Below are 23,749 nucleotides of genomic sequence, written 5' to 3'. Positions count from 1 at the left end.
TCCTACCCTGGTAGATTATTTTTCATCAAATCCTTGGTCATCATTGAAATCAAAATGGAAAACTGTCAAGCTGCCAGAAAATCTCAAATAAATCAATCAATCTTAAATACTCAACAGACTTCTTGTGACAAGCTCGTAATATTTCAATCTAAGGGAAGCCATTAAAGAGATCTATTTGTAGATCAAATTTTTAACTTTCCTCAAGCTGCTACACAGCTTATAAACTACCAAAATGTAACTAACATTTTTCACTTTCAAGTCTAGGATCATTGAGAATAAGTACTGCACAGCACTATCGTAGATTATGGCTGTCCTTAAAGCATTAATTGCAAGATGCTAAAATGAGGGTCTGTTATCAAAGCAAGTTCTGTAGCCATACAATGACCCAAGACACTATGTGGGAAGCAATTAGCTGGTAATAGAATTACCCAAGGTACATAAATGACCTGGCAAACAAAACCAGAAAATATTGGGCATCGATTTTATTGGAAGCAAACTATCTTACTGCTGCATTTATTTGTTCACAGTCAAGAAACAAGCTTTGCTGGTAGGCACACCATTTACTGCCTGGTTTTGTGTATGCACCATTACTGTCTTGAAACTGTAAGTTTGTCTTCCACCATGCAAGGAGCTAAAGTGCAGTTTACACTTTAAATTTCGGTATTCCAGGAAATATCTCTGGGAGAAGGAAAATTTTCACAGGCTTCTTCAATATGAGAAATGCAAGATGGAAGGAAGATTAGACCAGGTGTCAGGGTCTATGGACCAATTTCATAAATCCAATCCTTCGGTGTATGGAAACTACTTTAGGTTGTTATATTAATTGCACATGAATGGGTAGAGGCACAGTTAAATGCAATGATAGAGAGAGAAAGAGAGAGAGAGGTTGGGAAAAAATTACGGGTAGTTACAATCGCAGGTTTACCTTAATTTATTTTTTGCTTTATCTAAAATTAATAACCATATCACACCACACCTTAGGGAAACAAAAAAATACAAAATCTGGTGCTTTCCGGTTTATTGTAAAAATAGATGTTCAAAGCACTTCTTTTAATGTGGAAGGTGATAACCACAAAATCTTTGGACTTAAGGTGGGACGTCCAATAACTATCCCCGTTATAATATTAATCCAATGCTGCCAGATGCTTTACCAATGAAAAAACAGGGACAGAAAGTGTGGCCACAACAACTGCAAACCACAATAAATTTAAAACCTTGAAATTAGCTACATTCAGTTCTTAACACCTACCCAAATGATTAAATTTCATCTTGTCCTGGAGCAATCGCTGCCTGCCCATATCAAAAGAAGGGGGTATTTATTAAAACTTCACCTGCAGTCATTTTATCGAAATGTAGCATGAATAAAATACTGTTAATCTTCCCACCCCTGACATAAATACTGTTACAACATTCCATTAATGCGGTGGCAGGCTGCAGAGCTTCATGAAGCACTATCAATTTCCAAACACCAGGTTACAAGTATTTGTACATTGTTTTACAAACCATATTCCATACAAAATAAAAGGAACTGTAATCTGATGGGCTTCCTCTACTCTCCACAACCCTTGGATGGACTGATGAAGGTTCTTGTACCTCAATATAATGAAAAGTGCTCATCGCTCTATTTAAAAGAAAAAAAAAATTCTGAAAACATTCCTGTTCACTGCCTCCAATATATACAGATCTCTCTCCCGTTTCCAAACTATCTGGTCCACATCCCTTTATAAGCCAACATATTCCGTATCCATTATCATACCTAAATCCTCCATTACAGTCACTTCTCTCCAATTTGAACAGGGGCTAGTTTCCATTTTAAACTCTTTGATCAAACTGTACAATATCTGACTCCAGATACCCTATCCACATCATATGCACAACATTCATAAATAAAATCTCAATTTGTATTTCCTCTTCCAAAGAAAAAAAAAAACTGAGGTTCCTTTATAACAAAAAGAGCTTATTTGCATAATTCTAACACTTTAGAACTTTCGTCTTCATCAATAATACTGCACCTCTATTACAATATTGCATGAACTGTATCAAGTAGTTAATTCACCAAATTCCCATAAGTGTCCAATTGCTACATCTTTTAAAGCTTTGAATATATCCTTTTAAATAAACAAATTAATCTTTTTCATGAATCCTTAAAAACTAAAATAAAAAATTGAATTTAGATTATCTTTTGGTGCAGCTTTCTATTTACAACTACTTCGTTGGGGTAGAATTCCTGACTGCCCCTCCTCGTTGTGACACTCCATTTACACCGCCTCTGGGTACACCTCTCCCGCCACGGTAACCAGTATTTCCACCGCCACCACCCCCCCTGAAAGTAGAATAATATCAAGTACAAAACTTTTAAGAACTTAAGACACCAAAAATTTCAAAGTTAAGCACCAAAAATTTCAAAGTTAAAGAGTGCACAGCTACCCTATCATCCAAGATCACTAACCTGTAAAATCCTTGGTTGTAGTTATAATTACGATATCCACCACGATAATAACCCCCTCTGCCTCTTGGAAAGTAGCCTCTTCTTGCCGAGCTAACACCAAATGTCTCTACATTTATCTTTCTTTCAAGCCTCCAATCTGGACGTTGACTTTTCCTGAAAAAATGTGTAATATTGAGGAACATAAATCAGATTAAAACAAATTACTTTAGGAACCAGAACAGTAAAATTAATGCTGTTGGGAATCTTAAGACTTTCTCTAGTTGGAATGTAAAAAATTATGTCTATTACACAGAACACTAATTTGAAACCTAAATCATAAACAATCACAGTTTGTCAGATCTTCTAATAAAGAATTCAAGTAGTTTAAATTTGTGCACTGACAACAATCTTGAAAAGTTATATTTTTCCCTTTTAATTTGGTTGCGCTACTGTAATTTCAACTTTTAATAGGTTTCACAAAACAGCCTGATTACAGCCATTTCAGTTTTTAAAGTGAAGTGCAGGCAATTTAATAAAATCACACATATCATGACAAAACCCTAGCCTCGCCTGCACCAGTTCACTTGGCAAAATGGAATTTGTAGAATACATTGGTGTAAGATACAAAAAATTTATCTAAGAATCCATTGAATATTGTTCTCCAAATATAAGTATAGTTCCCATATCAAATTTCTAATAAAAACCCCAAAATGACTCACCCTTTACTTCGTTCAATAGCTTCACAGGAGATGCTATCAAAGAAAGATTTACTCTTGTCATAGAAAGCAGAGTGATCTTCAGTGGATTCATCACCGGTACCAGTTTCATGGCCTGAATCGTCTTTCTTCTCCCCATTCTCTACTATCTTCGTCTTTGACAATTGATTTCTCAATTCCTCAAACTCTTCATTAGCTTGTTCAAAATCATATTCTTGCTCAAAGATCTGTTGATCCTGGAACTGTCGCTGTCTGTTCACTTGGTTGAAACCTTGACCCCTTCCTCTAGCACCAGTTGGTCTTCTTGTCCCACGGCCACGACCCATTCCACCACCTCTGCCTTGGTAATGCATTGGATGATGATGGTAGGGATAATAGTTATGATACTGATTTTGACCAGCATTATGCTGCATTTGTTGGGACTGTTGTTGGGGGTGGCTATTCTTTCTGTTGGATCCTACTTGATTATTGTTTCTTTGAGCTCTAGAAAATAAAAGTAATTTAGGAATTCACTGTTAAAACTGCAACACTTATGTATATTCCTGATTAGATTATCAACCAATTCCACTTAAAAATATGCTTTAAGACCTTCACATACAAAACTCTACAGTATTAAACACAAGTTCCACAGCCTGGACACATTTCTTAGAAGTAATCTGCAAATTCTAAATTTAATCATCAATATGACAAATTCACACTAGAAGCAATGATAACAAAAACATTTCCCTCTTTCAAGGTTTAATGAATTTCTAAAAAATATTTTTCGAAATGCAATTCTAGACTGTAGAAATTAACCCATATTCCCCGATCACGTACAAAACAGTGCTAATCACTAATATTCAATAATACCTTATAGCTTCTCCACCAATTACATCAACCAACCATCATAAAGTAAAGCTGTTGTGAGAGCGAGCAATTTAACTTTTGAAATTATTTCTAGTTTTACCAAATGCTTGCAATCCTCTGCACAAAAGGGGTGACCTACCCTTCTTGTTGAATTGGTCTCTGTCCTTGTGGAGATTTCTTTTTGTCGTCTCTTGGCGGCGGAGATACTTGGACACCTGCATCAGACACAGGAGACTTTCGGGCAGTTGGGGTAGAAGAGCGCGACCCAACTATAATTTCTGAAATAAAAAAAAAAAGGGGACTACTTATTTCAATCCTTTCAGTCATTGCCATGGTCACCAAGCATGGTTGGATTTCTTCTAATCTTGAGGATCTACACTTCTACACTACAAACAAACAATACTGCCCAGAGTAACAAATTGAAAATAAACTTGTGGCAGCCTCTTAATTTTATATACTACAGTAAATAAAGGATAGGAAGGAGGAGAGGGGTTAGCCAAGGCTAGATGAGGATTACGCTAGATTAGCCAGGTACAAGGTACACTAAAAGGGGTGGGAAGAAAACTTAAATCGGGTACACTTTTCAGGCTGCGGGACAGACTGATGGCATGAGTTAACAGGTTTTTAAATTATTCCCCTGCAGTGGCTGTACTGTATATAATTACCAGCCCTTCGCAGGGATTCGGGAGGAAGACTTTTCCATCTCGTCATTACTAAAAGATTTTGTCTTAGACATTTCCCAATATATGAGATTGTATGGATCCAACTTTCAATTACTCAACAGTCCAAGCCAAACTAACTTTACTTAAGGGGAACTAAGGATGGCTCTGAATTTTCAATAATTCACACAATTTGCAGTTGGGATTACATTTACAAATTGGGCCATGTACTGTCATTACTCCTGATGAAACTGGGGGAAACCCGTAAAGCAGCATTACAATGGTAGCTATATCGGACAGAAGGAACTTTTAAATTAAATGGGAACTAGAGGTTTAAAGTGCATTGATCTATAGTAATATACAAAATTTAAGATCACCTTGATCTTCAAAGGAAAAATTCAGGCAATATCCTAATTCATTAAAAAATATTGTTCCATCCAGTAGCTTCCCAAGTACCAAAGCAGAGAAAACCACTTCAGTTATCACCATGCAAATCTTTCAAAGGGTGCAATTTGAATGTCAGCAGTGCAACATTGAGTTTTCTAGAGGCTCCTAGCAGTGTTCCATCTTACCCCCTAAGAAATAGCATTGGTCTGGGCCTTACATTCCACCTACCTGTCCATCCTCAATGTTTAAACTTTCTCAAATCTGCAACCGATTTGAGCACGTCAACAAGACGTTGAATGCAACTTTGTATTGGTCGACAACCAATATTCCTAAAAATCTTGTGATTTTCATCTAATCTAATATGCAACTAGAAGGACTGTAGCACCCTTCCTTAAAAGGGCACAAACTTCTCATATATAAGTAAACTATCTTCTCACTAAAAGAAAAAACTTGTCATGGTACCTGACAATTCGAGGAACTATTTAAATTAATTGCTTTATTCGATAACAATAAAATCAAACTCTTGTATGGCTGGGCAAAATGGTTAAACCTTAACTTAGAAAAAAATATTAAAACTGTGCCGTAGCCTCTCCTAACCGATTTGACACTAGCCGCAGGGCTCCCTTTTTGGGGGGCATTAACACTTTACACAATATAACTTCACATCATCATTGTATGATTGAATTTCCTCGACAATCATTTATTTTTCATATATAACTAAGAAAAATTGGGCAATTACTAGACTTATGTCATATGACACTGAAGGGAGTAAATTATGTTCATCCATGCTCTAATAGTTTATTTTAAATTATTTTGCCAATTATTAATTCTTCAACAACCAGCTACCAATAACTTATGTTACCACTTGATAACAAGAGAAAGTTTATTTGCAAGGTTTACTTTTCAGATACCAATTTAACTTGCAAATGTTATCAGCTACCCATCGTTTAAATAAAAAGTTGGATTAAGCACCAATATTCACTAAATTTGTTTCAGATTGTTGTTCTGCAATGCCTAATATTCATCAGACAAATTTTTCAAGAGTAAAACAGCACTTACGGGAACATTTTATGTGCAGTATTTTCACCAAGCCATAGCAACTGCAGCTTCGTCATACCCTTTAATGGTTTTATATACCGGGATCTAACACATTTCAACATAAACACTAGCTTTATATATGGTACTTTCGGAATGAAAACCTTAACAGGATTTACGATAATCTTAACTATATACTTTATAGAACTTCACAGCTTAAATACGTAAAAAATTACATATAACTTTCGTAGAATTTCCATTATTAGGTTACTCACAAAAAGTAATATCTCCTTTAATACAAAAAAATAAAAGTAAACATCAAAGTAAAAAATAAACATACCATGGAAAATATGAAATGCTGGGTTCTACCATGGAGTAGGCAGATCTACCTCTAAAAGAAAAGTTAAAGTACTGAAAATAAAAGAGACAGGAAAAATTCTTACACTTAACATTTATTAAATACCTTGACCAATCCATTAAGTACAGTATTAGGCAAGTGGTCTGACAGGCATAAAATGCCTAAAACCTGGAGCTTGAGTAGGAAAACAGTTTGAAGAAAAAATATGGCACCTTATCGAGGAGTAAAGAAGCCAGCACCAAGAGCCATGCTAACAATGGTCATACAGGAATGAATGATTTAAAGTTTTCAGGCATCCTGACATCTAAGGTCATTGATGCCAGTAACATTTAATTTATGTATACAAAAATAAAAAATTAAAGAGTACCCAATTAAAATCATAAAAATTGAATGTCATAAAAGTTAAATATTTTTCAGAAGACCTGCTTCTGAAAGAAATATAAAAATGCCACTTGCATGGTAGGACACATTTCCAAGATTCTTGGCAAGGATGAACCTGCCACCCTCACCTCGAGCCTCAAACAAATATCTATACAGGAAAAGTTTAACGAACCTAACAAGATGCCATTGTAAAAGTTTTAACGATGCTCTTTCTTTCAAGGGTTACACAAGAAAAAACTCCTGTATTCTCACCTTGATCACCATTTGGATAAAATTTACAGATCTGGAACAGAACGCCTAGAGCAGGCCTGGATGGGCATTCATTGTCCCTGTAAAACTTGCAAGAAAGGCCCTGGTGAGGCTAAAGATAATTAAAGAAAAGTGGGAACAGAAGTATAGGCTAAAACGCCAAAACACTCTTGGAACCGAGAAGTCACTCCTATGACCTTTCTAGTAGTGCAAGTGTTGCACTAACAGCACTACCACCTTACTTGGGCTGTAAAACATTTTAAAGGCCTAAAAGTGAAGAAATAAAATCTTCCATAAAACAGTAATTAAATACCGAGGCAGAATACTGTAGTGCTGTATTTGGGTCAAGACTACTTAACTACCATGACTAAATTTATTTTTAGTTACATCAACTTCTCTACCTGTAACCCCTTTGCAATTGAAGGGAAATTCATTCAAGTACTTGGTACACACTACGAAAAATTGAAAAAGTAAAAATGCACTATGTTATGACCGATAAGATAACTATTCGCGTCTCTCACTCTTAATATTAATAAACTGTGGAAGATTATTCCCGTGCCACAAAGCTTTGTAAAAACCTACTTTGAAAAGTCTTTTGCATCAGACCGACACATGGAGGCGATGGATCTGCAGTTGAAGTCAAGAAACTCTTAGGAAGTTATCCAAAAGGATTACACCAATTCCTCAGTGGGAAACTTATTTAATCACCATTGAAATAAAGCCTTTCTTAGATATAGCTATAAAAGTTGCAACCAGGAACGTACTTCCATGGCTCCATGATTGAAAAGGCCATTTGTTTATCTCCTAAAGCTTAATGCAATAAAGCAAATTCAAGAGCATTCAACTTATAAGTTCAGGGAAATTTCTATGTTGTAAATCTTATCTTATCAAGATTATACCCGTTCCCCAAATAATACTATTAAAAATCCCTGCAATTGGGCATTCATTAATGAATATTTTCAGCTAAAAGAAAAAATTTCTTTAAAACACAGTACGGGACAGCATTCTGCAAGCGAGCATAATTGATAAAGAATTCCTTTACCTTACTGGAGTTTGAGCCTACAAGGTTAAGCTAGTTACGTATCCTTAAGGATTATAGTGTCCTCTGCTATGATTGAAACTTATGCTAAACTAAGTTCTCTACTATAAATATAAGTAAATGTGTATAAAAATTGTAACCATTTCATATCAATAGCTACAGTAATTACAACTTACAGTAATAAAATGGTACCCTGAATAGCTACAGTATATTAGTAATTACTTTCTAGCTTTACAATTAGTAAAAATCATTTTGGACTTTTCACTAAATTCTACCTTACCGCACAAACTAAAGATACGCGGTACACAACTACAGGTTCCGCAATTCAAACTACTCCGTAAAATCCCTTCAAATTTCTACACATTTTCTTTCATGAAATGCTTTACACTACCAATACTTTCAATCCTACCCAAAATTAGAAACTTCCTTTAAAAAGCTGGATCAAGCACCAGCAGGGTTTCTAGCAGGCCAAGATCTATGCAGTCACTATCATCCTAACTTACTACCATCACTACTGAACTACTAGGAACAAATGCCAAGTGAAGTCAGACACTGAAGTCATTTTAAAGCTGGTATGATGCACCTATCAAAAGCAGCCAGTACAGCAGCAGCCTCGTCAAGAGCTAAGCTTGAATGCATAAATGGCACTTGTTCCTACCTGCCTGATGGCGTGCAGGAGTACCAGACTGGAGTGCAGTTGTACCTGACTGGGGTGGGGCACCTATAGGACCAGGCACTGGCCCCCCTGGGGCCGTGTTAGACTGCTGATCGAGGTTACCCACCCCACTACCACCAGCCACAGTATTCAACTCACTGGGCTGTGATGTTGAGGCCATCTGGAAACCACCGGTTCCAGGTAATCCCTGCTGAGTCATTGATTGTCCATAGGCACCGTATGAAATGCCACCCAACCCACCTCCAATGGGGCCAAGAGACTGTCGGGAGAAGGGCGCTGCTTGGAAGGACGATGGAACAGTTGGAGCAGAATGCTGGAAAATAAGAAAGCAAAATAAAACTCTTGCTTACATTAAAATATATATATATATAAAAATCTTAAAACCATGGAATTAAACTGCTTTCTATTAGGCAATATTAGAAGAAACTATGCTTAAATAATACTTTACATTAAAGATTATCCACAACCTTTAAAACAATGCTGATGACATTCTATTACGACAATACTTGAAATTTTTAAGACTTCCATAATAAACAAATTCACCACTTAACAGTAATTTCCCTAACTATACAAACGAGAGTCCTTTAAGGGGACCATTCATTATGGTGGATAATATAACAAGTTGAAATAAAAAATAAAGTTATTGTTTCTATGTATGCAGAAACATGTCGTACATGCTCCCCAGAAGTTTCACTTTCTACAAATAAATTATGACAACATAACAGCGTCATCTGCATGACAGATTGACAGAATAGTCTAAGCGTTTACTTTTCCCATATACACAACGATTTTTTCACCGTTTTGAAATCTCTAACGTCTGGCAGAGATTGATGGCATTGGGAGGGTAGGCCAACTATGAGCAACGAGATGACCAGCCAGTATCTCCTAAATTGTATAGAAGTTATGATGTATGCATTTGCTTACTTGCAGTTCGTATGTACAATGTGTTTTTACAACGTCCTTGTGAACTTTATAGCAAGACATAAGTTACCCTAGGTAAAAATAAAAATAATAAAACATGAAAGTACAAAGCAGGATAATTCTAACTAAAACTCTGGCAACAATGAGAAGCTGCTGGCAACTCACCCTTACACCAATTGTATTAGTACACTTGGGGTTTAAATACCTCGTTTAGGGAGCCTTCATGTAGGAATAAACAATAAAAGTACAAAGGTTATAATAATGTTTTGACTTTTCTAAGGGACAAAAAATTATACCAAATCTTTGGTATATAACTCAAAAACATACTAATTTGCATATCAGTAGCAGTTTCTCGGTTATTCATTGTTCAATTCTAGACAAATATCATTGGAAGAATAAAAATCCTATAATTGTGCGCGAATCTTTATTTTCCTTTAAGCGATGCTTTTGCATTTAAACAAAGAAAATTCTGTTTTATGAATTGTTGTCATGAGAAGACATTACCTATTTTTTTTAAAAAATCAATGATTTTGATAAATCTAAAAATACAAAAAACAGACTGTCCCTGTAAGTCATGTGACTACAACAAAGCTGGAATGCCGGTCAAACATTTAATGAAGTACTGTAGTTATAACTACTAGCACATGGTAGAAAGCTCTTCCCCACCTGTCAAAGAGTACTCATGAATTCCGGGCTGGAACTTTCAGGGAGGTTAAAGCAGAAAAGACTATCCTACAGTTTGGAAAAACAATTGCATAAAGTTTTGGGATTTGTTCCTAAATTAATACAAACTATCGTTACAAGAGTTGCCATCGACCAACGTCCAGGCCAGCTCATGCGGTCAAGACTGCTGCACCCACAAGAGGGAGGAGAAAGAAGAGTATAGAATGCCAGTCAATCCAACTTACTAAGATCTGCCGCTGAAAGAGAGGAAAGAAGGGTATAGAATGGCAGTCAACCTAAATTTTTAAGAGATCACCTACCCCTAAGAGGGAGAAGAAAGAAGGGTAAAGAATGCCAGTCAATCTAACTTCCTAAGAAGAGATCTAACTATTCTCCCGAGAGCTTGGCTGGCTACAAAAAGTGTCACGCAGTTGCCGCAACCCCAACAGTAAAAGTATCCAAGGACTTGAGCATACACCAAGTAGCGAGAAGTAAAGACTACTGGTGTTGGCAGACAATACCCAAAACAACCGACATGTTCTTCCAGAGAGCTACGTCTAACTTCACGAGACCTACAGAGTTGAACCTGCAATTCTCTTGCTGGAGGAGGTATAGGCACAACAAATTGTCTAATAAATCTAATTAAAAGTAGGGATGGTAGTTGCATCATAAGACTCAACCACTGCGGCCATGCAGGACAGAATGACTGCCCTGTCATTCTGATGCCCATTGGAAGTCTCCTTAGAGGGGAAAGAATCTAACCTGGTTTTCTAGGCTTCTACATCTTGGGACTTAACCCCCAAACTCAAATTCTAACTAAAGGAGACCTACTTCCATCCTTAGTGATGACCAGCGACACGTTAAATGCCAAAAGCTCACTACTGTAACTTGCTATGCCAAAGACTTGGCTCAAAAAGCTTGTACGGGGCGCACACACACTAGCTCTGAGAACACTGGTCACATCTGACTCTGGAGGCTGAGGTCCCAAGGTGGGAAAGACTGCTCAAACGCCTCTGGTTAAGTCTGGGGTGATATGTCTTTTACAGCTGTCAAGATATTGGTTCACTTTCCTTGGCAGCCAGCAGTGTAGAACAGTTACAGGTACCCCGAGCAGTACCTCGGGAAAAGCCTTTCAATTTTGTAAAATTCCAGGATTGGAGGCATCTTTAAGTGCTGATGGCAGGGTAGCATTCCACAGGTTAGTTCTATCGAAAGATTTTCTAGGAGCTATAGATACAGATCCCATTAGTCTTATGGTCATCTGGGAGCCACCAGTTACATCGTCGTGTTGATCAACTAGCAAATAAACTTAATGTTGGAGAAAAGGCACGAGCATTCAGATTAACCCAGGGGGCTTTAAGAACTTCCCAGAACACTTAGTTTCTGAAACAGGTTAAAGACAAATATCTTTCAACCCAAAGAGGATTAAGGGACCATTTAGAGCGTAAACCTACCCCTTTCCAATTATTCTTTTCTACTAGTGAATTCCAGACAGATTTACGAACAATCCACTACCCAAATGTGCACCTGCCTTCAATTTGCAAATACTGCACATATAATTCTGTGCTTGCTTGTAGACATACACACAACAGCAGTTGTCTTCAGTCTTCAGCAATTCCCTCCTAGCTTGTCAACAAATTACCAAGACAAGTTTTCTCAATAAGTGTTGCACTATATCTATGGGGCAGTTTATGCAATCATTAGAAAAGGTGGTTAGTTGTTGCTGTGTCAGCATACCAAGAAATTTCAACCATTGCTTGGGTGTGAAACTAGTGATTCAAACTTCCTTCGCTTCCCATGTCCCTATTAAAGAATAATCATTTAAAAACAAAAAACTTATTCCATTAAGAGTGGAATAAAACTAAATACTGAAGAGGTACACTACTTAATAGAGGATGAAGGGAAGGTGCTTTCTTTAGGATTAAAAGAATGGGTATTTTGAAATAAACTTTACCCACTGAAGCAGAAATCTTCTTTTCAAATGACAGACAATACGGTACTTGCAGCATTCATGAAGTTTACTGAGCAAACTTGTCCAGCAGCAAGTGGCCAATTTCTCCATCAGAAAGAGACGCTTGAAGAAATCTGTGGAAAGATCCAATACTGCTTTGACCTCGCTATACATAAGGTTCACCTCTGTTGCTAAGACCAGAATTTCTAACTATTTCAGCGGGGAAACTCCACTGTTGGTAAGGGATAGGGCGGCAAGATCTTCCAAGGGTAGGTGGAATCAGTCCTGAAGGACTTACAACAGTTTTGCTCTATTGCAGCCACCTTGGCCAATGGCATGAAAGGCCTCTCCTACCTAACAGCAGCAGGAAGGGAGTACAGACATCATTATCCTATTCCTTTTTATCTCTACCACCCCTTTAGCATTGGTCACAAGGGTGGAACGCTGTCATTGGCAAGAAAAAGTACCCATGGGTCCTGATTGGAGTTTGAAGGCAGCTGGAGCTTTCTGCAATGCCAATCTTGACAAGTCTCACCACAGCTGTCTTCAAGGGGCCAGACCCTTTAAGGCAGCCACCACACGAGTCATGGCTAGCATTCCTCTCCAACATTGCTTCTACAGCTTTCCAAGGAAAAACAGTCTATAGCACTGAGCATTTCTCAGTCCAACTTGCCCATAGAATTTGAGAAAAGACTAGTTCCCTACTTTTTCAGAACTAGGTTGTTCCCTTGGTTACTGGCAATTCAATGGCTAGGTGGTCAATTGCACTGCAACACAGGCAATTCCAGGTTGGTCATAGATAAGCATTCCATGACCGTACACAATAGGCCAAAAGACTAGCTTTCCAAGTCTCTCCACAGGTAATCTCACCATCTTAGTCATTACTGCAGGATAAACAGGAAGAGGATACGGAGTTGCACCCTTTGGTAAATTCGATTCTTCCTAATAGTAGGGGAGGCAAAATTTTAAGGAGCCTGATCTGCAATATGCTCATCCTTCAGTAACAATTCCTTACAGCACACTGCATACGTCAACCTAAAGTAGTGTATTTTCAGTCTCTGAAGTGTTGGCAAGTGACTTGGGCAGTTCACTTGGAGAAAAACCTTGTTGCAGACCAAATACATATCAAAACATTAAGCACTCTTAGATTTAAAACACTAACAATGGTCCTCTACAGTAACCTGTTCTTGCGTCCGGTCACTTATGAGAGAGGAAAATCTCGGGCGTGTGGGACTCGCCCCTAAACAAGACTTTACGATAAGATTCCATTTTCCAACTGCACGAGGACGTAGGAGAACCTACAGCAACCCGGCAGGCAGAGAACCTTTACTGTATACTGCCAGCTTATAAAAATCATATTTCTTATGCTTACCGAGAATACCTAGTTGCTCATAAAAGTGAGCAGATCAAAGGTTGGTTCCAAAGCCTGTAAAAGAAACTGAACAGATAGCAGGAGCTGTAAACCCTCTTAAGGTACTGCATTCCGAAAAGGGGGAAATTTCTTCATCAGCAGCACGTGTGCTCTTTCCAGACAAAAGAGCACCATTAAAGAACAAATGTAAACGCCTGTACAGTGACACCTTCCAAGTTTAGGTCTGTTCTTTATACATTATTTGCGTTTTATCTGAATGCAACAATAAGTATGCAAAAGCCATTTACTCTACACTGACAGAAAAATTAGAAGCAGCCAAAATTTGTGAGGAAGCTAGAAGTCATGGTCCCCAGACCAAGTCAAATGTTGATGGGCGTTACAGCTTTGCTGAAGTCATACTACTACTAAAGGACTGTTGTTTGCATTCTTGTAAGAACAAACCCATTAACTTGTGTATTAGCATAATCTTAACATTCCTTCAAGTCTACCTGTGTATCTTACCTGAACAATTGCAGGATCATTGTGTAGGCCACCTGGAAGTGTTGGCTGTTTGGGAGTATCACATACTTCAATCTTTTTTATGTCCGTCCCTCTGAAGATAATGTATTCATAAACTTCATCCCGAGCTGGGACTGGCATCTCCGTTGGCCGATCCTCCGTCCCAAATGATCTGACTGTAAAAACAAAGTGAAGAACTTTCAGAAACTATTTTAAAAGTGAAAAAATTACTAGTAAAAACTTATACAAGCAGTTGACAAATTGAAATTTTAGATTAGTAATAAACAGATTTTTTTAAATGGATACACATTTACTATTCTTTAAATGTTTATCCAAGTTAAACAGATTAAAATTCATTACAGTACAAGGATAATTATGTTACAGCACTTTAAATTTGACGAGGCAAAGTGAATGGCACGCACTAGGATAAAATAAAGGCTCGTGAATACAAGGCATATATTTTCTACATCAGCTTTGTGTGTAGTAACATCAAACAGGAAGCAAGAGTAAAGGTTTCCTAAATTCTTTATCCGTAATGTCTGGAGCAGGTACAACAGAATTTCTGATGAAAAGACTCATTTAAAAACCAAGTTTCTTTTACTCTTGTTCTAATGGACTTATTTTATCCTAGACCATAGACCAATCAATGGGCATCATTAGGCCATTCAGTGTGGTAGTGTTATAGAATAAAACGCTGATGCAGCACTACGAAATTAACCCCTGAAAACGCTAAACAATGGGTCTGATAAAGGGCCATAAGAGATTCTGTAAAGATCCTGGAATAATGCTTACAGGGCAAAGTGTGAGGTTCCCAAACACCAATATACCCCTTCCGGTTAAGGATAGAGATTTTTTATCGCTTAAATCCTATTAATTTCACATTCTACAATAGTGGTTGATGTTATTCTGCTACTCAATGTGTTTGGACGTAAATTCCTAGGTTTATCAAAATGACTTCAACCTTATTCCTACATTAAGGTGTGTTACCCGACAGACCCCCTTCGCCTGCTATTAAACGCTGCCTCTTCCACCCAAACCTTCATTCCATATCATCCTTCACCTTTATCTCACCTAATTCTCTGCCTCCCTCCTAATCTCTCCTAACAGGTTCCATCCAAACCCACATCACTCCCTCCCCACCATCCATTCTCAATACATGACCACACCGTTTCAGTTTTTACTCTTATTTCTGTAATCTTTACTATATCTGTCACACTTATTTCATCCTTTTCCAATCTTTCAACAAGTGATATTCCCATAATACACCTCAGCATTCCCATCTGTTCTCTCAAGCTTAGCTTCCTCCTTTCGTCTTGGCGCCCAAGTTTCTGATCCATAATTAACATCGACCTTATTACTGTGCAATAGTCTTTACTCTTACCTTGATTGGCATTTTCTCGTTACATACCACTCCTACCTCCCTCGACTTTCCCCATCCTGCTTTTATCCTATTAATTTCAGCCTTGCATCTTCCCTTCTGATTTATGGTAGATCCCAAGCATTTAAATTGTTAAGTTTTTTAACTGAATCCCTCTTTCATGTATGGCTATCCTGTCCCTACCTTCCGTACTGCTCACCATGGCTTGTGTTATCCACATTTACTTACAAGCCACCTCTTTCCAAAGTGTTTTGCCACTACCACTTCTCTGTAATTAGTTTTCAGCAGTAACCACCAAATCACCTGCATATAAAACTTTCCCACCTCTTATTTCTGATCTCTTTACTGAACACAGCCAAGACCAACACAATTAACAGGCTTAAAATGACCCCTGGTGTAATCAGACCAACTTCAAAAGGTTTCAGTTTCTCCTACAGCCGTTATTACTTTTGTCCCTTTTGTTTTGTAAACCATCTGTACCATTCTAAACAACTTCCCTGGGGACTTTCACTTCAAGGACCAAAATATCACGTGTCTTGGTTTTCTACCATATGCCTTCTCTAAATCTACAAAAGCACATTAAAGCAAGTCGCCCTCTAGCTGCCTTACTATAAAGATGGCATCCACAGTCCTCCCACCTCATGAATCCTTACTGCTATTTCCAAATATCAAGTTAAAATCTGTTCCTCCACCTATCTAGTACTGAAAAATTATTTTCCCCTTACTTCTATGGCTACCTTTTGAGTTAATGGAATTTCTTATGCAGCCGGAAAGCATTTTGAAGAGTAAATTAATAACTACCAACGGCTTCCCATATGCATTCAGTTTCAAATTTTCCAAACGTTGCAATTGACAAGACGAAGACTACCAGATTATCTTCAATCTTACAACTGCTGATAGTAGTCAAAACTAGGGTACATAATTTTGCTAATTCAATCGTGATCATTGCATTCTTAGTGCCAGTAAGTAACTTATTTCCAACTTGCAGAATGAACACTTGGCTAAAGCCTGGGATGATTAAAAACAGCCATCTTGCCATGAAGTATTTTCCAAGTCATGTACCCTCCTGCTATGTTGCAGCAAAGTTAAGGTAAAATACTGGCACTATCCCCTATAGGGTTATGGAAATCTAAAATGATAAGCTCTCAAGCCTCTCTCCCCCCAAAGCTAGGAACAAGGAGGGCCAGGCAATGACTGCTGATGACTCAGCAGATAGACCTAAAGCTCTTCCAAAGTCCCCCTCCTTACCTCACAAGGATGACAAACCTACAGGCTCTTCTAAACCCCCATCATTAGCTCACAAGATTCACGAATTTGCAGTGATCAAAGAAACTAACGAGTTTGAGAGCGACTCTACCCCCAAGGTCTGGCACGTTACCACATGGGCCACGCCAACCCTAGAAGGCGAATTTTGCCATGCAGAACAGGTTAATAGCCCCTTGTCCCTCACACTCTCTAATCTTATAAATAATGCCTTTGCTTCTCCCACCGGGGTCAGCAGAGCCAATCTTACTAGTAATTGAAGACTCACTTTTATTTGTATTGGAACAAAGATCAATGTATGAAATTAATTATCTCTCATTACACACCTGGCAACAACCCGACTGACACATATGATTAAAACTAGTACTAGACTATACATATTTACAAAGCAATTTTAGGTAGATAGGTATTAAATGTACTTATAACTAAGCAATTAACTTTCAGAATATGTGAAAAGGCATTTTAGAGCACACTGTACATCAGAAATAGACAGGACCAAGGAGGATAGAAGTTCAGTGGGAGGATTAGGTGTACAGTAGAGTTATTTTACGATTTTAGAAAGCTGTTGAAATTGAAGTAGATGTCATATACAATACCAATCATACATATATTAATATACATACAAATATAAAATATACATATATAATATAAATATATATACTGTATATACATACTTTCAGGGAATCTAGGAGATACTGTATGTACTAACTAAAAACAGCTGATTTAACCTGACATAAATAGTGTCAATTATGGGAGAGGAGTGAGGGAGGGGAGGGGGGGGCAGCTTGAAATACCTTAACCTTTCATCTTAATTTTACCCCTTCCTTCCCATTGTAAACAATTTTCACAAATTCTTTACACTTGCAAACCAAATTCATTCACAATTGGTTAACATACGGGGGTCAAGTAAAAAGAAACATATGCGTATGTAATGTCCAATATTTGAAGATAATTCTTATTTTCATTATTACTATCCAAGCTACAACCCTAGTTGGAAAAGCAAGATGCTATAAGCCCAGGGGCTCCAACAGGGAAAAATAGCCCAGTGAGGAAAGGAAATAAGGAAATAAATAAATTAAGAGAACAAATCAACAATAAATCATTCTAAAATAAGTAATAACTTCAAATATAAACTATTAACATCAAAAACAAATATGTCATAAATAAACTATAATAAGACTCATGTCCGTTTGGTCAACAAAAAAGCATTTGCTCCAACTTTGAACTTTCGAAGTTCTACCGATTCAACCACCCGATTAGGAAGATCATTCCACAACTTGGTCACAGCTGGAATAAAACTTCGAGTACTGCGTAGTATTGAGCCTCATGATGGAGAAGGCCTGGCTATTAGAATTAACTGGCTGCCTAGTATTACGAACAGGATAGAATTGTCCAGGGAGATCCGACTGTAAAGGATGGTCAGAGTTATGAAAAATCTTATGCAACATGCATAATGAACTAATTGAACGACTGTGCCAGAGATTAATATCTAGATTAGGAATAAAAAATTTAATAGACCGTAAGTTTCTGTCCAACAAATTAAGATGAGAATCAGCAGCTGAACACCAGACAGGAGAACAATACTCAAAACAAGGTAGAATGAAAGAATTAAAACACTACTTCAGAATAGATTGATCACTGAAAATCTTGAAAGACTTTCTCAATAAGCCTATTTTTAGTGCAATTGAAGAAGACAGCCCTTATATGTTTCTCAAAACACCTAAAATTTTGAAAGTGTCATACATATTTAAAGAAACATTATCTATACTGAGATCCGGATGTTGAGGAGCCACCATCCTTAACCTACTTACAATCATACTTTGAGTTTTGTTAGGATTCAACTTCATAACCCATAATTTGCACCATGCACTAATTCTAGCTAAATCTCTATTAAGGGATTCACCAACCCTAGCTCTACATTCAGGGGATGGAATTGATGCAAAGAGAGTAGCACCATCTGCATATGCAACAAGCTTGTTTTCTAGGCCAAACCACATGTCATGTGTATATAGTATGAAAAGTAATGGGCCAAGAACACTACCTTGTGGAACACCGGATATCACATTCCTATAATCCCTATGGTGCCCATCAACAACAACTCTGAGATCTATTACTTAGAAAAATAAATGATAATGCTAAGAAACGACCCACCCACTCCCAAATGTTTCAATTTGAAAACAAGGGCCTCATGATTAACACTGTCAAAGGCAGCACTAAAATCAATGCCAATCATACGAACTTCCCGACCACAATCAGGGGATTTCTGTACAGCATTGGAGATTGTAAGAAGGGCATCACATGCTCCAAGGCCTTACGAAAACCAAATTGCAAACTAGGGAATAGATGATTACCTTCAGCAAACCTATTAAGATGTTTTGCCAGAAGACGTTCAAAAACTTTTAGATAATATGGGAGTTATGGAAATTGGGCGGTAATCAGTGGGACTCGAGCTACCACAAACATTTACATAGAGGAGTAACATTACCAATTCTCCAACTAGTGCTAAAAGCTTCTCTTCTTGCTAACTTGCGCAAAATAACAGATAACTTTGGAGCTAAGAAATATGCTGTCTTTATAATAAAAACAAAGGAAAAGTACCATTTGGGTCTACACCTCCAAAAGCATCAAGGTCCACCAACAGAGCTTTAATCTCACGAGATCGAAAAGCTAAACTAGTTAGTTTAGCCTCAGAAAAACAGGAATGAGAAGTTAAAGTTTTTCATTACTCTGTTTACTGTCAAAAACATCAGCCAAAAGGGTTGCCTTTTCCTTTGGACAGTGAGTGACAGCCATGCATCTACACCGAAGAATGCAGATTTAAGGGTAGACCACCATTTATGTTCCTGAGTTGTACCAGAAAGAGTTTCTTTTATGGTTAAATTGTACTCCTTTTCAGTTGAGGCATAAACTCTCTGAGCAAAAGCTCGAAGCCGAGTATAGTTGTTTCAAGTCAAATCTGATCTGTTACCCTTCCAAAGTTGATAGGCCTCCTGCTTCTCCAAAAAAGCACGTCTACAATCATCATTGAACCACGGTTTGTCCTTCACTCGGTACCTTTGCACACTAGAAGGGATACGCCTATCTATTATGTCGACTAGATTCTCATTCAAAGGGACAACAGGATCTACACTTATATAATTGTGACCAGTTCAAGCACAAAAGATCATGTAAAATCCCATTCCAGTCTGCTTGGGATTTCATATAAATTTTACAAGAATATGATATATCAGGGACAGGCTGCTCAGTCTTCACTAATAATGAAATCAAGGCATGATCAGATGTCCCGACTGGAGAACCAACCTTACTAGTTATAACGCCAGAGGAGTCTGTGTATACGAGGTCCAAGCAATTACCAGACCTGTGAGTAGCTTCATTTATGATTTGCTCACAGCCTGATTCAGAGGCAAAGTCTAAAGCTCTTAAGCCATGGCGATCGGTAGGAGAGACAGAACTTAACCACTCCCTATGGTGAGCATTAAAATCACCAACAAAGACAAAAGAAGCCTTTCTATCATCTTGTATCTTAGCCATAATGGTAAGAAGACAATCGAATTCTAAATCTGTGGTAGACCAGTACTGTATATGGGGTATAGTTTTGTTGAAGTGAAATATACTGGGACAGCTAAGCCTTGACTTTTGATTTCCAAACAATGGAAGTCAACGTAACTTTGGATATAACATTAATAACAGTACAATAGATATTCATAAAAATAGTAGAATTGGATAAACTATGATTATTAGGCCAAACAGTTTGCTAGATATATTGGATACTTTGCATTATTTAAGTAATAATGACACCACTATTTGAGCTAAACATTCTTCCTTCAGTTTGCCAGATACTAGCGATTTTCATTATTTGAAATTATACAGGCATTATATAGGAATACTCTTATTAGCTTTTAATAGCCATCCTTTTATAATGGAAGATTACTATTTTCTAGTAGAGCCTACCATATTTGTATTCCAAATATCATATATAGAAACTTAGCATAGAAGTATTTCAAAATCAAGACTAGAACATTAGATCGGAGACATTTTAAAATCCAAACAAACTTGGCAATCAAAAATGGGGCCGAACATTATGTGGACTATTACACTGGTATATACAGTATCTATGCACAAGGCATTTCCAGGAAAAGTATCATGGCAAAACTATAACACGAGAGAACAAGCTGTGCCTGAAAATGCATAAACTAGACCTATATAGCAAAATGCAGTCCTTATGCATTGGCCATAGCCAAAATCATGTTTGGATCATTATCAAATTTATAATCTCTTGAGCAAAACAAAGTTCCATACACAGGCAAGTCAAGTCTACCGTACTAATCTAACATCCTTAACCCTTTAAATTAGCACGTGTCAAAGTATATGGCTTATAAAGCTGCGGACACTCGCCAACTAGTCACAAAGATAAATGAGGGAGGGGCAAAGGACACCAATGTAAGCAAGGTTAGGAGAGTATTTAGGTTACGTCTAACTTCCGATTCGGTGAGATAGGATTGAAAACTCACTATTCAAGGAGGCTTAGCTCATGTTGAAAGTTTTACTCCGAGCTATAAGTGATTTGACAACATAAAACCCGCTTCTCTAAACAAAACCATTACACTAAATCAAGATTCAATTATACCTAAAATGTTTAGGATTTATTTAACCTAGTTTAGCATGCCCATCAGGTTGCTTAGCCTATACGCAGACCCAACTCCCCAAAAACACCTAATGTAACGGTAAGGCTTTGTTCTCACTCATCAAGCATTTGTACATTAATTTAAGACTCGGTAAATGCATTAAGTTTGAGATACTGTACATACAAGATAGGTTTACATTCCTTAACCTAGGCCTACTCAAGGCATCATTGGGAAATTATGGAAAACAAAATTCAGCGTCCTTCAATAAACAAACTGTCAAAATACGTCATCCTGCAATTAAAGTCTTGAAAATGAAACTATTTTTAAATAAATTAATACCAATTAAACACAAAACCAAGAGTCTGCCGTGCAATCATGCAAGACCAACAGACCAAACAACTATGAATCTGCATTGTGCAAATTGCTATTATTAGATTGAGTAAATATAAATATATAAATATTTAAATAAAATAATAGAAATTTAACTTCCGGGCTTCATTACCCCTAGACGTAACTAGCATCGTAATAGACCAACGGAAAAAGGCCTATCAAATTACAAACTAGTCTTACATAACTAATCAACATCCTTGACCCTTTACATAGGCATGTGTCAAATTATAAGGCTTATTGAGCTGCAGACACACCTACCAACTAGTCCCAGTAAACAAATGGGGGAGGAGCAAAGAACACCGATGTAAGGAAGTTTAAGCGAATTTACAAGTTACATTTATCTTCCGATTCGGTGAACCAGCATTGAAACCCTATGGTTTACTTGGAGGTTTAGCTAATGTTGAAAGTTAGGTTTCATTGTTGAGTATTACATGTTAATGCAACCTTAAAGGAAAAATTACGCTCCCTTCGAAAATAACACTCGTTCCCGTCGCAAATGAATAGTTTCAGTAATATATATACATCTATATCCTCCGATAATGGGGGACCCCCTTTGGGAACTCGGGGTTTTAGGTGTACACTACAATGACACCGCACCATGTAATACAATACAAAATTACCGAAAGTTTTACTCTGGATTAGAAGTGATTTGAAAACATAAAACATACCAAGATATACTTTCCTACACAATACCATTACCTTTGAAAGAGATAAATTCGATATACCTAAAATGTTTGTGGTTCGCTTAACTTGGTTTGACATGCCGTTGCTCAACAGGCGGCTTAGCCTTTACGCAGACAGCCCCCCCCCCAAAAAAAAAACTAATAAATCAGGAAGTCTTTGTTCTCACTCATCAATCATCTATTCCTCAATTTTAGACTCTGTAAATGCATTATATTGAGATACATACAAGATAAGCTTACATTCCCTAACCTAGACCTACCAAAAGTACCTAACTTAAGTACCTAACTTAGGCCTACTCAAAGCATCATTGGGAAATCTATGGAAAATAGTAGTTTGGTGTCCTATAATAAACGAACTGTCAAAAATAAGTCATCCTGCAATTGCATCTTGAAAATCAAACTAAATTTTAAGATATTAATTTATTCCAATTAAACGCAAAGCCAACAGTCTGCTGTGGCTTGGTCTGTGCAAGACTAACCTAGTCCTAATACGTACGGACCTCTGTATCGTACAAATTTCTATTATTAGATAAAGCAAATATAAAGATGCATAAATAGAAATAATTAATAGAAATTCAACTTCCGGGTTAGATTATCCCTAGACGTAACTAGCATCGCAATAGACCCAACGGGAAAAAGGCCTATCAAATTACACCGTTAGTCCAGACGTCATTTCTGAAAAATCAGGCAAAAAAACTAAATAAGGTAAAAAAGGAAAAACAAAAATAGAATATATTCATAGTCTAGACCACAAAGGAAACGAAATCAAACCTTAAAACGAAGGTTCTTCCCCCAAATAGGCCTATCAAATTACACCGTTAGTCCAGACGTCATTTCTGAAAATTCAGGCAAAAAACTAAAAAAGGAAAAACAAAAATAGAATATATTCATAGTCTAGACCAGAAAGGAAACGAAATCAAACCCTAAAACGAAGGTTTGTCTTTCCCCGACCCTTTTGACACTTGGCGTCTTCCCCCAAATAGTAAACAAACAAAAATCTCTTACCCTTGGCCAAAGCGATAATCGACTCCTGAGCGTCGATCGTGTATAAAATCCCTTCATAGCGGATTTCCGATTTCGATATTAGGCTTATTTTACTCCCCAGAAATGGGATAGGCCCACTCATGGTGGCGGTCACTTCGCTGGCACAAACTAACGTCGATGTCTCACGATATTTGCTACGATTTGAACAGATCTCCAGTCATTGTGTACCGACGAAGGCAGGGTTGCC

The 23,749-nt window shown here is 37.4% G+C and overlaps 1 protein-coding gene across 3 annotated transcripts; it reads right to left on the bottom strand.

Annotated features, from left to right (window-relative positions):
* Positions 1-1,001: 1,001 nt before the first annotated feature.
* On the bottom strand, positions 1,002-23,749 carry tral (trailer hitch). Of its 3 annotated transcripts, none has more exons than XM_068392103.1 (7): positions 23,524-23,749; positions 14,183-14,355; positions 8,757-9,087; positions 4,130-4,268; positions 3,148-3,627; positions 2,450-2,602; positions 1,002-2,323 (listed from the first exon to the last, which is right to left on the bottom strand). In XM_068392103.1, exons 1-7 carry the CDS (start codon positions 23,642-23,644, stop codon positions 2,206-2,208), a joined length of 1,515 nt encoding a protein of 504 aa, XP_068248204.1. In that variant the 5' UTR covers positions 23,645-23,749; the 3' UTR covers positions 1,002-2,205. The 3 variants fall into 3 exon arrangements, with proteins under 3 accessions (XP_068248204.1, XP_068248206.1, XP_068248207.1); XM_068392105.1 differs by having other exon boundaries at positions 8,913-9,087; XM_068392106.1 differs by having other exon boundaries at positions 9,015-9,087.

Source organism: Palaemon carinicauda, chromosome 18 (genome assembly GCF_036898095.1).
Source record: "Palaemon carinicauda isolate YSFRI2023 chromosome 18, ASM3689809v2, whole genome shotgun sequence".
Taxonomy (NCBI): domain Eukaryota; kingdom Metazoa; phylum Arthropoda; class Malacostraca; order Decapoda; family Palaemonidae; genus Palaemon; species Palaemon carinicauda.
This window is presented reverse-complemented; position numbering and strand designations above follow the sequence as displayed.

What these genes read in the sequence shown, in the direction of transcription:
- tral (XM_068392103.1), bottom strand. Translation starts at nt 23,644, where the DNA reads ATGAGTGGGCCTATCCCATTTCTGGGGAGTAAAATAAGCCTAATATCG. An exon ending in GATTATCGCTTTGGCCAAGG is followed by an intron (nt 14,356 to 23,523) that starts GTAAGAGATTTT and finishes TTGTTTTTACAG; the next exon opens with TCAGATCATTTGGGACGGAG. An exon ending in TCCTGCACGCCATCAGGCAG is followed by an intron (nt 4,269 to 8,756) that starts GTAGGAACAAGT and finishes TTTTTATTTCAG; the next exon opens with AAATTATAGTTGGGTCGCGC.